Source organism: Rhinolophus hipposideros, assembly GCF_964194185.1.
Source record: "Rhinolophus hipposideros genome assembly, chromosome: 17".
Classification (NCBI taxonomy): domain Eukaryota; kingdom Metazoa; phylum Chordata; class Mammalia; order Chiroptera; family Rhinolophidae; genus Rhinolophus; species Rhinolophus hipposideros.
This window is the reverse complement of record NC_138063.1, coordinates 59601609-59618924: the sequence shown is the minus strand read 5'-3', so window position 1 is coordinate 59618924 and position 17316 is coordinate 59601609. Positions and strand designations below refer to the sequence as shown.

Genomic DNA, 17316 nt, shown 5'->3' with positions numbered 1-17316 from the left:
GTTCTCATCGACGATTTGTTTGAATATATTCTCTGTTCCCTTCCCTGTTTCTTCTCCTTCTGTTATGCCCCTTATTCTTATATTGCTCTTTCTGATGGAGTCAGAAAGTTCTTGTAGAGTTCTTTCATTTCTTTTAAGTCTCAAGTCTCTTTCTTCTTCCATCTGTGTAAATTCCAGGTTCCTATCTTCGATGTCACTGATTCTTTCCTCCATCTGGTCAACTCTACTACCTAAGCTGGATATTTTATTGTTAATTTCTTCTATTGAGTTCTTAATCTCTAGAAATTCTATTTGGTTCTTTTTCAAGATTTCAATCTCTTTTGTAAAATGCTCATGGTGTTCTTTGGTTGTGTTTCTGAGTTCATTACACTGCCTTTTTGTGTTTTCTTGCATCTTGTTTAGTTTTTTCAGAATTGCGATCTTGAATTCTCTGTCATTTAAATCACAAAGGTCCATATCTCTAAGTTCCTTTTCTGGAGACTTTTCACTATCTTTCTGAGCTATCTTGTTGCCTTGGTTATTCATGGCAATCACTGATTTACTATTTCTCTTCCTAGACATCTACAGGAGTGTCTTCTGCAACAGGTTGATAGGTATGCGAAGAGCTTTTGGAGTTCCAAAGCTCTTTCTGTACCAGATTCAGAGCCCGTTTGTTTCAGCAGTTCTGTTTACTCCTGCAGGGATCCGCCCAGATAGGTGGGGCCAGGGGTGGGGTGAGTTGTGAGAGGTGGCCCAGAGCAATGGCGGCGACCACCACCACAGCCAGTCCTGCCTCCACAGCTCCCTCCCCTTTGCCGGAACTAGTTGAGCTGCGAATCTGTGTCTGCGGTCCACAGTTCTCAGAGCAGCAAATATTCTGTCCTTTGATCCGACACTGCTACTTTATCGCTTCTAGCACCGGGCTGGTGGGGGCGGGGCGAGCTCTGGGAGGGTAAGGAGGGGGCGGCTAATCTCCGTGCCTAAGGCTTTTGTTCTCCGCTCGGCAGTGAGGGCTTAAACCACAGATTTCAGCCCTCTTCCCTCAGTCTTTGCTCTGAGGTCTGCCGTGAGCGAGCATTGTGTTCCGCCGTGTTATATGCTGCCCCCTCAGCCCTGTGGGCCGTAAGTGGAACCCTAGCAGTCTGAGTCCTTCCCTCTCCCGCAGCTGCGGTAGTTCCGGGAGCAGCGGGCTCTGAGCACTGAGCCTGGTCTGTGTCCTGCGCCCGCGCGGCTCCGTCTCCGCACTTCTCCTCTCCCTCCTCCCCCGCTCGCGCGATTCACCCACCTGGAGGTGAATTCAGTAGTCGGCCTCTTCGTCTTGCCTGTCTGCTGTGCAAGGAGTCCTTTGTGGAGTTATTGTTGTCCGATTCGTTGTAAATTCCAGGGGAGCGTTACAGAGGCTCACCTCACGCCGCCATTTTTTTTTGATCTCCGGAACACCCCTTTCTAATCACCTGATCTGGCCCCCAGTGACTTCTTTTTTTACCCAAAGATAAAGGAAATATTGAAAGGAAGACATTTTGATATCATTCAGAACATCAAGGGTAATCCGACAACAGCTCTGATGGCCATTTCAGAAAAAGAGTTCCGAATTGCTTTGAAGGGTGGACTAAGCACTGGCATCAATGCATAACTTCCCAAGGGGAGTACTTAGAAGGTGACTGTAGTGATTTCAGCGTGAGGTATGTAGCACTTTTTCTAGAATGAGTTCGCGAACTTAAGTGTCAGACCTCGTAAGGGTCTTGTTTTCTTATTCATTCAGTCCCCCCCATCTTTTGATTGGAACATTTAATCCATTTACATTTGAAGTAATTGTTGATAGATACGTGTGTAGTTATTGCCATTTTATTCATTTTTTTATCTATTTTTCTTTTTTCTTTTTTTCTTTTTTTTTTTTTTTTCGTGAAGTCCCTCTAACATTCCTTGCAATACTGGTTTGGTGGTGAGGAACTCCTTTAGCTTTTTCTTGTCTGGGAAGCTCTCTATCTGTCCTTCGATTCTAAATATCAGCTTTGCTAGGTAGAGTAATTTTGGTTGTTGATCCTTGTTTTTCATTACTTTGAATATTTCCTACCAATCCCTTCTAACCTGCAAAGTTTCTGTTGAGAAATCAGCTCATAGTCTTATGGGAGGGAGCTCTCTTGTAGGTAACTAACTTCTTTTCTCTTGCTGCTTTTAAGATTCTGTCTTTGTCTTTAACTTTGGCATTTTCATTATGATGTTTCTTGGTGTAGGTCTCTGGGTTCTTATTTGGGAACTCTCTGTGCTTCCTGGGCTTGTATGTCTGTTTCCTTCGCCAGGTTAGGGAAGTTTTCCATCATTATTTCTTCAAACAGTTTTTCAATTCCTTGCTCTCTCTCTTCTTCTAGTACCCCTATAATGCAAATATTGGTACACTTGAGGCCCCTTAGACTCTCCTCATTTTTTGCATTCTTTTTTCTTTTTGCTGTTCTGATTAGGTGTTTTCTGCTACCTTATCTTCTAAATTGCTGCTTCAATTCTCTGCTTCATCTAATCTACTGTTGATTCTCTGTGATGTTCTTTATTTCCATTATTGTAGTCTTTATTTCTGACTGGTTCTTTTTTTATGTTTTCTATCTCCATTTTTAAGTTTTCTATCTCTTTGTTGAAGTTCTCCCTGAATTATTGAGCATCCTTATAACCAGTGTTTGGAAGTCTGTGTCTGATAGATGGCTTGTCTTCATTTTGTTTAGTTGTTTTTCTGGAACTTTGTTCTGTTCATTTATTTGGGTCATGTTTCTTTGTCTCTTCATTTTGGCTGCCTCCCTTTGTTTTTTTCTACGTAGGACTGCTATATGTCCTGGTCTTAGTAGAGTGGCCTTACGTAATAGGTGTCCTATGGAACCAGTGGTGTGGTCTCCCTGGTCACGGGAGCTGTGCGCTCCAAGTGTGTGGGTTGTGTGTGCCCTCCTGTTGTAGTTGAGACTTCGTTGTTATTTGCACATCAGTGGGTGGGATTGACCCCCAGGCTGATTGGTTGTGAGAACTGGCTGTGACTACAATGAAGGAGCTGTAGTGCAGAGGCTGACCCTACAGAGCAGGGTTCACTTTATCAGGGTTCTGGTGCCTGCCCAGTCAGCTATTTGTGGCTCTTGGAAGTGGCCAGGTGATGCTCTGGCCCCATCCAAAGCTGGCCAGCCCCAGGACCTCCTGGGAGGGGACTTGCTGCAGGCAAAGTTCAGCTGCAGTTTGTGCACTGCCTGGAGCCACTTGGCATGAGCCACAAAGAAATCCATAGATGGCCGTCACCTGCACTGTGCTTGGAGGTGCCTTAAGAGGCCAAGCCATGAACCAAAGCCTGCTGTCACTAATGCCAGGCTTTGGGCTGCTCAGCCAGAGGTATGAGACATGCTGAAACCATATGCTGCTTGTATGAGTTTTGTGAACCTTTAACAGATTTTAAGAGTGTCCACAGCATGAGCCAAGGCAGGTCATTTATATGGAAAAGCCACTGTATGTGGCTTGGGTGTGCCGGAAAGTTGGGTGGGGTGTTGAAAGGTGATAGTTTGATGGTGATTCAGATATGGCATCTGCCTGCATCTGCAGGCAGGAAAGGGGGGAGGGCTCATCAAAGAAACCATGGCTTCCACCAGCTCCTCCGTTCAGGAGAAAGCTGCCTCTCCAGCCCTCAACCTTAAACCAGACAACTCAGTTTCTCCCTGTATGTCCCTGGGAGCTTTTGAGCTGCTGCCCCAGTGCTGGAGCTCAGAGTGAGTGAGTCCATCAGAGAGTAAGTTGTGCACTGGCCCTTTAAGAGGAGTGCCTGGGACTGCAGCCACCCTGCATCTCAGTCAGTCACAATCTCTGCTGATTTTCGTGGCCAGAAATTATGGGGATGTTTCTTCCCAGCACTGAAACCCTGGGCTGGGATCCCTCATGCCTCGGGGGGAACCTTCACAGCTGAGATATTCCTCCCAGTTTTTAATGGTCACACATGGATGTGGGACCAGCTCATTCTGCATCTCTGCCCCTCCTACCAGTCTCGAGGTGGCTTTTTCTGTATATCCTTAGTAGGGCTTCAGTTCAGCTAGACTTCAAACAGTTCTCAGTAATGATTTTTCTGTGGTTTAGTTGTAATTGAAGTGATCTTGAGAGGAGGTGAGTGCAGCATTTACCTACTCCACCATCCTAACCAGGAATCTCTAAGGAATTTTAAAAAATCTTATTATTTATAGGAATTTGGTAACATTTTAATAACAGGGATATCAACTCTGGAAATTTGTGACAGATATTCTTTTTGTGGACTTTAACCATATTTATTTTTTATGTAGTTAAGTCTTTCAGTGTTTCTATTCATGATTTTGATTTTGGTATCATAATTGGACAGGGCTTTCCCACTTCAAGGTTACTTTCTTTTAATGCCTTTATAGTTTTTTATTTCTACATTTACTTCTTATTTTTTTTCATTTAAGTAAATTCCACCTGGAATTTATTTTGATGAAACTTGCTCTCTACCTCTATCCTTGTGATTTTTCAAACAGTGAAGTGATCTACTATGTGATGAAATCTTTTTCTCACTGATTTTTGATATGCCTATCATGTAAATTCTCATCTACAGCTGAGTCTTTCTCAAAGTCTTTTTATTGGTGAATTTTTGGATTAAGTAAAAAAGCACTTCATATTTGAATCATTTTTCAGCCCTATCATAAAGAAGAAAGCCAAGAATCAAGTGAAGAAGGCAGTGAAGAAGATGTAGAGGTTGGGGATGAGATAACAGAGGAACCGGAAGTTAAACAAAGGTAAGAAAACGTGAGAGAGAATCAAAGTAAAATAAATGAAAGGGTTAGGAAACTTTTCTTTATTATTATTATTATAAACATTTCATGAATTTCTTGCAATGGATACAACTTGCAGTTTGAGAGCTGTGCTTCTCGTATTACTATTTGCCTAAAGATTATTGCTACTTTAATTTTGTGCATATTGTTAGTATGTGATGTTATTCTGTCTTGGTTTCATCTAGTGACTATTAGGTTTTCAGAACTTACTGACAATTATGTACTTGGTTGGTTGATTGATGAAGTTCCCTGAGTGAATAGGCATAACCTATCTATGTACTAACCTTGCTGTTTTGCCCCCAGAACAGGTTCTCATTGGAGTGCTGTACAAAAGGCTCTCTCAGAGGTTGGTCTCTCATGTCTTATCAATGATATTTTACTTTGTTACCTAACAGTTCTCCCAGAGTTCAATTCAAAACAGGATGGAGACATTGGAAGATAGCATTGGATCTTTAAAAGGGTCCAGAGCATGGAATGTACAGAGCCCAAAACATATATTTCTGGTTTAGTAAGCCTGTACTCCAAGTAGCATTTCCTATTAGGTCCTTTTTGTAAGAAGAGTGGATTTGAAGGCTTGGAAATATCTCTCATTGATTCTGCCTGAATTTTCTATCATTAGGGTAAAGACTGCTGTTAAATTTCAGTTAACACAAAAAAAAATCAGAAAAGCTCAAAAAAGTAAGAAATTATCAATAATCTTATCATTTAAAAAAATTATATAATAAAATGAAAATCCACTCCCCCCATAAGTAATTACCGTTAACAGTTTGGTAAATATTGTTTTGATCTTTTACCCTGCTTCTCACTCACATGGACTTACTCATGCATGTGTGTGTCATACCATGTTTCCCCCAAAATAATACCTAGCCACACCATCAACTCTAATGCGTCTTTTGGAGGAAATATTAATATAAGACCCAGTTTTATTTTAATGTAATGCAATATAATATAATACAGGGTATAATATAATACCCAGTCTTATATAGTATAATATAATATAATATAATATAATATAATATAATATAATATAATATAATATAATATAATATAAAAGTATGATATACCAGGTCTTATATTAATTTTTGCTCCAAAAGACTCATTAGAGCTGATTGTCCAGCCAGGTCTTATTTTCAGGGAAACACGATATATACAAAACAGCTATTAGTTCTTCAGTGCATATCAGTTTATGACGTTAAGTGGTCTGTTACATTGTGTGTGTTGTGAGCGGGACAGAAGGAGGAACATTTTAATAAGGGTGATCAGGAGCACAAAGCTCTGCCCACTGGGCATGGTGGCGTGGGGTTTAGGTCTTTGGGAGAGGCCAGGATTCAGGCCTCTTCTCAGGGATTTGGGGGTAAATTGCTGTTTGTTCACTAATATCTGTGCATTTGTGTTTTCCTTTTATGGGTTGCAATTGCTGTAGTAATAAAGAAGGTATTATAGAAGCGAGGAAACATGAATGAAAACAAGCAAACCAATTTGTTTTTACCATCTTTAGCAGATAAACACTGTTGATGTGTTGACTACGATGGGAGCTATTCCTACAGGGTTCAGGCCTTCCACACTCTTCCAGCTTCTGGAGGAAGGTAACAGGTGTCTCTCAGCCACCACAGACTTTTAGTTAAGCAGTCGAGTTTTATATCTAATTTCCTTGTTTTGGCCAAAACAAACTGTTTAAAAAGATATTGAACCTCACATCTCATTGACTCATCTTTTCCTTGTCTTTCCTGTGACAGTGGAGGAAGGATCCATGATCCTACCAGAGGCTAGCTTGTCTACCTGTGCTCTGGGCTCCAGCCCCTTTCCTTTATTCCAGAAACATGACTCTTAGTTGTCAGCCCTTCCCTGTATGTTCATCCCGCTTCCCTCCCCGCCCCCCAGCTTCTCCCATCATCAGCAATACTGGCCTAATACCGCCCACCTCTAAGAAGCAGCCTCCCCAGCCCATCCCTTTTTAGGCAAAGCCTCCCTTTCTCTGCTTTTCTTCACAGCAAGACTTTTCCAAAGAGTTATCCCATTTGCCTTTTCTGTTTTCTTCTTTTTTATGGATTTCCGTGTACTTGACAATGTTTATTCATAAGCTCATTTTAAAGAGGAATGATGTTGGGGGAGGCTGTCCTGATACCCTGACTTGTGGAGTTATCTGAAAAGGACTATTTTGACGTTCCTCTGCTGGGAAGCTCCTTTCAGCACCCCCTGAATGCCCAACTCCCTCTCTTCCTTTGGATGTCAGGGTAAATTCCACTTTCCCAGAGAAGCCTTGAGTAATGTAGGTTCCCCTAGCTCCAGTCCACCTGAGTACCCATTAATGGGTCTAGGTCAGCTTATAATTATCTTATTTATTCTCTTGTTTACTTAATTTTTTAATTGTTTCCCCTACTCAATGGTAAACGAAGGAGAGAAGGACCATATTTCTATTCACATTTTTATTTCCAGGTCTTAGCATAGTACCTGGCACAGACTATGAACTCAAAGGTGATTTCACAAATGAATACATGATTTTATGATGAGTATTCTTCATGACTAAAATATGGAAGAACACTATAAAATAGTTTTGTGTAAAGAAGTAAAAGTAGTGATTATATACTTTTCTAAATCTCCAAAAAGAGTTTATAGATTTTCTGCATTTTACAAAAATATTTGAATGGATCATCTTTATCACGGGCCATGTTATTGGCCTAAAAGTCTTTTAGGTTTTTCTTAAAGCTCTTTTGAGATCAGCTTTTATGTGCTTCTCTTTTTATGTTTCCTCTGTTATTTTTATATGTAAATTTCTTAGGAAGCCTGTTTCCAACAAGCAGTTTGGCGTTTTGGAAGTCTGTTTCCTGAGTTTGTAGTATAACATCACAGATTTTTGGCTTTGAATTTTATTCCTTTCTTTGTAAGAAAACAAAGGAGAAAATATTTTTGCAGGAAATCAGTTTCGAGCAAGTTACTTCTTAGAGCCAGAGCTTGCTCCTTCACAGCTGGCCTTCAGAGATCTCATGTGGGACGCTAAGACAGGCACTGTAAGTATAGTTACTATTAGTAGAATTATGACTTTTCCAGATTGTGTCATGGTTGCAAGTATACCAATAACATGTAAATTAATTAATACATTATAAAAAATAGAAAAAATGGTTTCTGTATTGTGATTTTGAAACAGTGTTAATTTCATAGCTAACACAAAACTTGTTTTTGTTACTGTGATTTTATTTTGTTTCTCTTCTCCATGCTCTCTTTTCCCATTGTTACAAAGGAAATAGTACTAGGTATCTATCTTATTCTTTGCCTCAATTTCACAATTTCTTCATCTGTGAAAAGAGAATAATAATAGTACTTCCAACATAGGATTATTGTGAGAATTATATTATTTATATGATGGGGCTAAGAACAGTGCCTGGCTCATGATGATAACTCAGGAAATGTTAGCAAGTATCATTAGTAGTAATAGCAGTAGCAGTAGCAGTAGCAGTAGCAGTAGTAGTAGTAGTAGCCATAGTAGTAATCGTAGTAATATTATTTTAATTAAGTAGGATTGAGGACGTTGGTAGTACTTCATGATTATACTTCTTTGGAGTGAAGGATTCTTGGATCCCCAGTGTTTGAAGTAGGAAATACTCTTGATACTTAATTCTACTCTCCCACTTCTTAGCAGATATAAACTGCATTACAGCATATCACCTCCCCCTTCCTGTTTACGTTCTAGTTTTTCTCCCTCCCCCAGAACCTCACGGGAAAAATAAGAGGACCCAGTGTGGTCAGGTTTTGTGGGGAGGGGTGGCACAGAATTTTAGTGCCCTTTTCCTTGTCAACCCAAGAAACTTCTTAGTATTAAGTATCTTTTATTGCAAATCAACGAAGATGTTGTATTTAGTCTGTTTAGTATACTAGTACCAGAACAAATGGCATTTAATTTTATGGACTTATACCCAGAGAGCTAAATATTCAGCTCCCATTTCTTAAATTGAAAAGGTGACAAGCTTTTACATGTTGTCTTATTTTTTCAATGATATAAGTTATTTAAATGGAAAGGCCCATGACTGTAAAGCAGAATATTAAGAATTGAAGGTATTCTTAAATAAGACCAGAATGCCAGTTTATTTATTTATATTCTGAACTATACCTGTGAAGTAGAACTAAATAATTGCTTCCAATGGTCAGTGCTTTTTCTCTTCAAAACATCTACATAAGAAGCCACGGAACAATGTAGATAAATGCTTAGAATTAAACCAAGGAGGAACTAGCTGGACACTATAAATGCTAATGTGACTGTCTACACTTACCCACATTGTAGAGGAATGACTGTGAATGAACTTGGAGTACCATGATTCCATGGTCAGGTCACACATTTTATCTGATTACACTGATTATTCATTAAAAATTTTATGCATTTACACCAAAATGCAAATATTTCAAATATAAATATTTATGAAAAATTTACCTGAAATTTTTACCTAAAGTCTTGATTTAAATTGAACATTCCATTGGCACTTTTCTTGTGGGTATATATATATATGTGTGTGCATAATTTTTCATTTTATTCTTTTTTATTCTATGTACATATTCTTAAGTATTTATAAAAGATGCTTTGAAAATGAATTTGTCTTACAAATCATGAAAACAAACCTTTTTTTGTAACTAATTTCTCTCTTAGATTAGGTCGAGACCAAGTCATGTTTCATTGATTCTGACCCTCTGGAGTTGTAAAATGATTCCTCTTCCAGGAATGAGCATCCAGGTTCTCAGCAGACATGTGCGGCTTTGTCTGTTTGATGGTAATAAGGTGAGCTTACTGAGGAGCACATCAGTTCACATCTAGATGGAAAACGTTTTGTTAATGCCACATGTTAAATATGTACTGCATTGGGTCCGTCTGTTTCTGTGTCTCTCTCTCTCTCAGTCTCTCTCTTTTGTTACATATCTACGTGTGTGTGTATGTGTTACCATATATATATGGGTAAGTATATTTCTGTATGTATGTTTATGTGTATGTATGTGTATGCATGTATATGTGTACATGTATTTGTATGTATATGTGTGTGTGAATATATGTGTATGTATATGTCCATGTGTATGTATGTGTATATGAAGATGTGACAATTAAGTTTGCGAACTTGTTGCAACGATGTTCCTAACCATATTTGATATCAGAGGAATTATTTATTATGAATTTGTACCAACTAGATGAACGGTTAAGAAGTTCACTATTTGGAAATGCTGAAAAGGCTGCATGAAAAACTTAGACACCCGAACTTTTTGCCAACAATTCATAGCTCTTGCATCACGACAATGCACCAGTTCACATGGCACTGTCTATGAGGGAGTTTTTAGCCAGGAAATAAATAGTTGTATTGGAATATCCTCTCTGCTCACTTGATCTGGCCCCCACTGACTTTTTGCTTTACCCGAAGATAAAGGAAATACTGAGAGGAAGACATTTTGATGACATCAAGGGTAGTATGATGACAGCTCTGATGGCCACTGCAGAAAAAGAGTTCCAGAATTGCTTTGAAGGGTGGACTATGTGTTGGCGTAGGTGCATACCTTCTCAAGCAAAGTGCTTCAAAAGTGACCATAGTGATATTCAGCAGTGAGGTATGTAGCACTTTTTCCTAAGATGAGTTCACGAACTTACTTGTCAGACCTGTGTGTGTGTGTGTATGTATATATATGTGTGTGTGTGTGTATGTATATGTGTATGTGTGTATGTATTTATGTGTATGTATATAAAATAACATGTGGTAGATGCAAACCACATGGGTCCTGAGGACATAGGCTTAACTCCTGGGTCTTTCCATTGCTAGGTATGTCATGTTGGCATAACACCACAGTTAACTCCTCTGAGCCTTAGATTTTCACCTACAAAAAGGTACTGATGCTTGTCTTCTACTATTGTATACAGTTCAGGTCTCAAGTGCACATTTTTGCATTTTTGACAAATGTACACCCCTATATAACCAATACCCCAATCAGGATGTGGAGCATTACCGTCACCTTGCAACATTTCCTCAAGTCCTTTTCCATTTTACTGCTCCTTGATTCTTAAGAGAATATTTTTTTACCCATTACCAAAGAAAGAATTTGAATGACTTTTAAAAAATTAATTGATTTGTTTGTGAGCTATAGCTTACACAGTGCTTAGATGGAAATTAATAACTTTAATTGCATATGTTTGACAAGAAGAAAGATTTAAAATCAGTGATCTAGGTTATCAGTTCAAGAGGCCAAAAAAGGAACAGTGAGTTAAACAGGAAGAAAATAGAATGGAGAAAATTGTAAAGATAAGAGTAGAAGTTAATGAAATAGAAAACAGATGAACAAATGAGAAAAATCAAATAAGGTGAAAGTTTATCCTTTGAAAAGATTAGTAAAATTGAGAGATGCCTAGTAAGACTGATCAATAAATTTTAAAAAGGTATAGAGAAAGAAACTAAATGATCAGTATCTGACATGAAAATGGAGACCTCACCATGGATCCTGCAGACATTAAAAGGATAATGAGGGATATTATAAACATCTTTATGCCAATAAACCATAATTTCCTCAAAAACCATAATTTACTGAAACTGATACAAGAAAATATAGAAAATTTAAATAATTCCTGTTAAAGAAATTGAAACTGTAATTTAAAATCTTCCAACAAAGAAAACTCTAGGCCCCGATGCTTCACTGGTGAATACCTTCAATCATTTAAAGAAATAATACTATTATACAAACTCTTCCAAAGAGTAGATAAAGATGAAATGCTTCCCAACACATTTTACAAGGCCAGGAAAAACGTGATTCCAAAATATGACAAGACATTACAAGAAAAAAAATTACAAGACCAGTATCCCTCATAAATATTGAAACTAAAATCCTAAACAGAATATTAGTGAATTGAATATCATGACTAATTGGGGAATATTGAATTTGAATTCTAGGAATTCAAATGCTCACACCTGTGTAAACAACATTTAACATTTGAATATAGATCATTGTAATGTGCCATATTAACAGAACTAAAGAAAAATTATATGGTCATCTCAATAGATATAGAAAATGCATTTGACCTATTTTAGGACCTATTCATGATTTTTAAAAAATTCTCAACAAAGTAGAAACAGAAGGTGACTTCCTCAAATTGGTAAAGAGTGATTAGAGAAAACTAAAGTTAGCATCATCATACTTAATGGTGAAATACTGAACTCTTTTCCCCTAAAATCAAGCACAACTCAAGGATGTCCAAGAAATAAAAAGATAACTCAATTTTTTAAATGGACAAAAGACTTGAACAAGCACTTAAAAAAAGAAAATATATGAAAAACCAAGAGACATATAAAGATACTCAACGTATAATAAGTCCTCAGGGAAACATAAATTAAAACCACAGTGAGAGAGATCCAACCATAGGCTATGTACCTTAAATATAATAATATGGTCAGTTTAAAAGTAGAAGGATGATAAAAAATATAGCACTCAGAAGATATTAATATCAGACAAAGTAAACTTTAAAACAAAGACAATTATCAGAAATAAAGAGGTACTCTGCATGATAAAAGGGACAATTCACTAAGAAGACATAATAGTCTTCAATGTGTGTACACCTAACATCATAGCTTCCAAATACATGAAGTGAGCATTGATAGAACTGAAAGGAGAAACTGACAAAGCCACAGTTATAATTGGAAACGTTTAACACTTCTCTCTCTGTAATCTATGGAATAAGTAGACAGAAAATTAGTTAAGGATATAAAAGAACTGAATAACACCATCAACAAACTGTATCTAATTGGCATTTGTACAACACTTCACCACAAAATAATAAAATACACATTCTCTTAAGAGCATATGGAACAATCCACAAGCTAGATGGACCCCAACAAATTGAAAGGATTGAAATCATACACTGTACAGTCTGTGATCATATGGAATTGCATTAGAAATCAGTAACAAAGATAACTGGAAAATCCTTTAATAGTTGGAAATGAAACATATTCTAAACAATTAGTAGGTTAAAAGGAAATTTCAAGGGAAATTAGAAAACATTTTGAACTAAATGAAAAAGGAACACGTAACATATAATTGGTGGGATGTTGGCTAAATCATTCCTTGGAGGGAAGTTGATAGCACTGGGTGCTTACCTTAGAGAAGAATTCTCAAATGGATGGTTTGATTCTCTCCTGAGGAGGTTATTCTTGAGTTGAGATCTGAGTGGTGAATAGACCTTTACAAGGTGAAGAGAAAGGGAAGCGTGTTCCTGGCCCAAGGAGTAGCACAGGTAAAGGGTTTGGTGAGAAAGGACTTGGAAGTGGGAGGCCAGTATGGCTGAGTAGAGAGAGTGAGGGGAAGTGCGGATTGGGATGAAATGGGAGATGTCAAGAAGGAGTACAGTGTAGGACATTGTAAGCCATGGTGTAAGGAAGTTTTGTCTTTATCCTAAAAACAGTGAGAATTACTTGGGGAAGTGACACAATTAGTTAATGTTTTCGGAAGTTCTGTGGCTCCTCTCTGGAGATGGATTAGAGGGGACAGAAGGGATGTGAGTAGAACATTTAGGAGCTATGGCACAATGTAGTGGTCAAAGGGTAGCAAGTGTCGCTTTCAAGAAAACAAAAACTGGAGCCAGCCTGCCTAGAATTAGCCTTGGCTCCACCATCTGCTAAGTGTGGGATGCTAAGCAGAATACTCAACCTTGCTCTCACTTTCCTCATTTGGTACACATCTCTTAGGGTCAGTGTGAGGAATAAATGAGTTAACATAAATAAAGCACTTAGAACAATACATGGAACATAGTAACTATGTGACAGATCATGATGATTTAGATTAGAGGTAGAGATGAGAGAGGTAAAAACCAACACAATATGGTGATGGATTGGATATGGTGGGTGAGAGAGCGGGGTATCAATGGTGGTGACATTCAGTGAGATCAGGAACACTAAAAGCAGGTCAGGTCTGGAGGAGTTTGTGGGTTTAGCTTTGCTTATGCTGAGTATATTTCTAACTCATAGCATGAGGAAAGTGCCTTCCTTTCTTCAATCTGGACTGGGAGTAAGTACGAGTAAATGAACTTGGGTTTTAATAGTGATCCTCCCTCACTTCCACACTCTGCACAAAACCACTGCCATAAATGAGCCAGTAAGTGTCCTGAGTGACCAAGAAAAGATGAATTGCCTTTTTTTTCCTTAGATCTAGTTCGATATTCCTTTTCCTATTCTCATAGATGAGAACATAAAACAAAGATTGGAATTTTATTTTGAATAATATATCAAAATAATAGAAGTTATTTTCCAGAAAATTAGTAGAACTTAATGTATGAAAATAATTTGTCAACTTTCCAAATTGAGAAGTTATAGGATATTCATGCTATTGACTGAAGAATGCTTCTTTAATAAATCTAAGCCTCGTTAAAATAAAAAATGTTTTTGTAAAACTATTTAACAAGACACTGATTCCAGTAATGGCTGACTACTTGCCCAGTGGTGACAACTGTAAATTCTGAGTGATATACAAAAAGCAACTCCCTGAAGGCACTGAAAAGCATCTAAAAGCAGGCAGATACTGGAGAGGAGTCTGAAATCATTAGTCTGCTATTTATTTTTTCTCTTTGTGAATTCCCTCTCTTTTTCGTTCCTCTGTTTCTTTTTCCTGCCTTGGTGTGTGTTACTTGAGCATTTCTTAAAACTCCATTCTGAATTATCTGTAGTGTTGTTAAGTGGATCTCTATAGCTTTCTTTAGTGGCTGCTACAGGTGTTATTTTTACGTACACAACTTTCCACAGTCTACTAGGGTCACTATTCCAGTATGAATAACGTATAGAAACCTTACCTCCCTTTACTTCTCTTTACCCTTTCTCCTTTATAATATAATCATCTTAAATATTTCCTTTATATACATTGAGAACCATATTGTACAGTATTATAATTTTTGCTTCAACTATCAAGCATAATTTAGAAAACTCAAGAGAATATGAGTTGTACTTACCCTTTTTTTACTCTTCCCATTGTTCTTCCTTCCTGATTTTCAGAGATTCTTTCTTTTATCAAGTCCTTCCTGTTTAAAGAATGTCTTTTAACAAATCTTTTCAGGTAGGCCTGCTGGCTACAAATTCTCTTAGTTTTTCTTTATCTGAGAATGTCTCATTTCCCCCTCATTCCTGAAGAATATTTTCACTAAATATAGAATTCTGAGTTGACGATTCTTTTCTTTGGCGTTTGACAAATATCATGCCGTTTTTTTTCTGGCCTCTGTGGTTTCTGATGAGACCCCACTGTCATTTGAATTGTTTCCCTATCAGTTAATTGAGCTGTTTCTTCTCTGTCACTGCTTTCCAGATATTTTTGTTTAGTTTTCAGAAGTTTATGCTATATCTCAGCATGGATTTTTTTGGGTATCCTGTTTAGGATTTGCTCAACTTCTTAAATCTATAGTTTGATGTCTTTTGCCAAATTTGAGGATTTTTCAGCCATGATTTTCTCTAATACTTTTCAGTTCCAAAGTCTCCTCTTGTCTGGGAGCACAGAATAAATAAAATGCAGTCTCACATTAAACAGCAGGTAATAATTAGGAGGAGTTTGTTCTCCAGGAGTCTAGATTGAGAATACATTATTTTAAGCAGTGTTTAAGTGAAATTCATCTGTGTTGTAGGTAATGGGGACTTTCTTTATGTGGAAAAGCACTTGGCTACCCCATAATATACTCCTACCTTCCTACCAGTAGAAACCTAGAGGGCAGTGAATTGAATTTGACCTAATATGACATGTTTGGGATAATATCTAATTATTTTTAAAGTTTAGTTTTAGAAGTGCTACACTAAAATATTTTTATGAAGAATAAAAATTGTATATTATCTCTTACTTTGGAAGATGTCAATTTTGGCCATGACTTGATAGAATCTGAGCTCTTCTTTATAGTTTTTGCTCCTTTTGTGTTTCGTTGTTTTGTATATATTGTAGGATTAACTTCTTGCTGTAGTACTTTATAAGAGATTTCAGGAAGAATATAACTTATGGGCTTAGAGATCTTGAAGAAAACTGAATCATGTATCTGAGCTGTTAGCATTGTCTGTCTTAGGGGCAGGGTAATGGACTACACTTGAGATGCTCTTATGGGTCACATTTCTTAAAAGATTGTAAATCTTTTCTGGTAAATCTATCTCAGATATTAAATATTTCACTTAATATAGTTTATCACTAGCACAAAGATCTGAATCTGAACTCGTTTTGTTAATTCTGTCATTGTTTTATAAATAAGTGCTGTAACACTTGTTTTTTGTTAATCATTTTAAAAGTTATGTATGTACTTGATGTTAAAAGAAAAAGAAGTTACAGAATTGCTCAAAGAAGTGAAAGACTCCTTCTTCCTCTGTTCTACCCAGTATAGCCACTTTTAACTGTTTGTGGCATGAAAGAGCTTTCTACATGATTTCAAATGGGAAAATCTCATTTCAGGTTCTAAGCAACATTCATACAGTCAGAGCCACATGGCAACCTAAAAAATCCAGAACTTGGACCTTTTCTCCCCAGGTGAGTCATCTGCTCAGTGAATGAAATGAATATGAATTTCTTTTACCTGTTAAGTGTTATGCAATTAATTTCTAAGGTGAGGCTGTCAAAGTGTATTTATGAAATAACATATGTTTAGTATAGAATACATGGGGTCATATTTGAATCTTTAGATTATGTATTGTTTTTTGATGACTTTGATAAAAATTACTCATGATTCTGACTCACCAGAGTTAAAGGGATCTATTAATCATATCATTCAATGGATTTCAGTGTTCAATTCTAGAAAATGCCCTCTGATGGAAAACAAAAACAAAAAGATAACACTTAGGAAGTGTTTTTCAAAAGGGAAATCTCCAACTGTGTTAGTGAGAGCTGTACTTTTCTTAGATGAAATCAAGGGTGCTGTCTAGGGGGCTGGTACACCACACCAAGGGACTGCCAAGACTGGAACAAGAAGAACTGGAGTAAGTTTTGGTGGTTTCAAACCACTGAATCAGTACTACATAGAGGCCATGAAGATGAAGATATTTATGTTCTTTTGATAAGATTAGTTGTCTGTAGTTTATTTTACTTTATTTTTTTCTTCCTCCAAGTTTTCATTGCTTTAATATTTACTCTTTTGCCACACTAGCTCCCATGTGTCACTGCACCCTAAGAAGCTTCATAAACTTCCTCTTATGCCTTCAAAAGATCTTAAAGCAAGACACAGTTTCAGTGAGAGGGCACTCGATATGGAGAAGGCCCAGCCACTGTGCTTGTGTGCTTTGTGTATCCATACATGCCTAGAGTACAACTCCTGAAAGTCCATTGTGGTCTTCTAAGCACCCTACTGCTTATGTTTAAGCACAACACTTCACAATTCTGATGTGGCATCTCTGTGTATCTGAAGTATTTAGGGCAGAATTTTCTAATGTTTCCCAAATATAAAGATGAACTTTTTGGAAGGATAAATAATAAGTATATGTTACTTTGTTGAATGAAATTAAGCATCTGCTAGGTGCGAGTTGCCCTTCCTAGGTATTATAGGAACTTACATGGTTATAGAGAAGAAACATATATAATAACGATATCT

At 37.4% G+C, this 17316-nt stretch overlaps 1 protein-coding gene across 14 annotated transcripts in view; it reads left to right on the top strand.

Annotated features, from left to right (window-relative positions):
* NPHP1 (nephrocystin 1) overlaps nt 1-17316 on the top strand; it is a gene marked incomplete at its 5' end in the record, with an annotated part of 94194 nt that overhangs the window by 28063 nt on the left and 48815 nt on the right. For 3 of the 14 annotated variants that reach the window (XM_081078946.1, XM_081078936.1, XM_081078942.1), the window contains 6 exons: nt 4639-4739; nt 5079-5121; nt 6274-6361; nt 7689-7783; nt 9412-9540; nt 16188-16262. In XM_081078946.1, coding sequence (XP_080935072.1) covers nt 4639-4739; nt 5079-5121; nt 6274-6361; nt 7689-7783; nt 9412-9540; nt 16188-16262 — 531 coding nt within the window. Of the gene's footprint in view, nt 1-4638; nt 4740-5078; nt 5122-6273; nt 6362-7661; nt 7784-9411; nt 9541-10168; nt 10353-16187; nt 16263-17316 lie in introns of those variants that run through there. The other 11 variants (XM_081078948.1, XM_081078935.1, XM_081078945.1 and 8 more) reach the window with 6 other exon arrangements.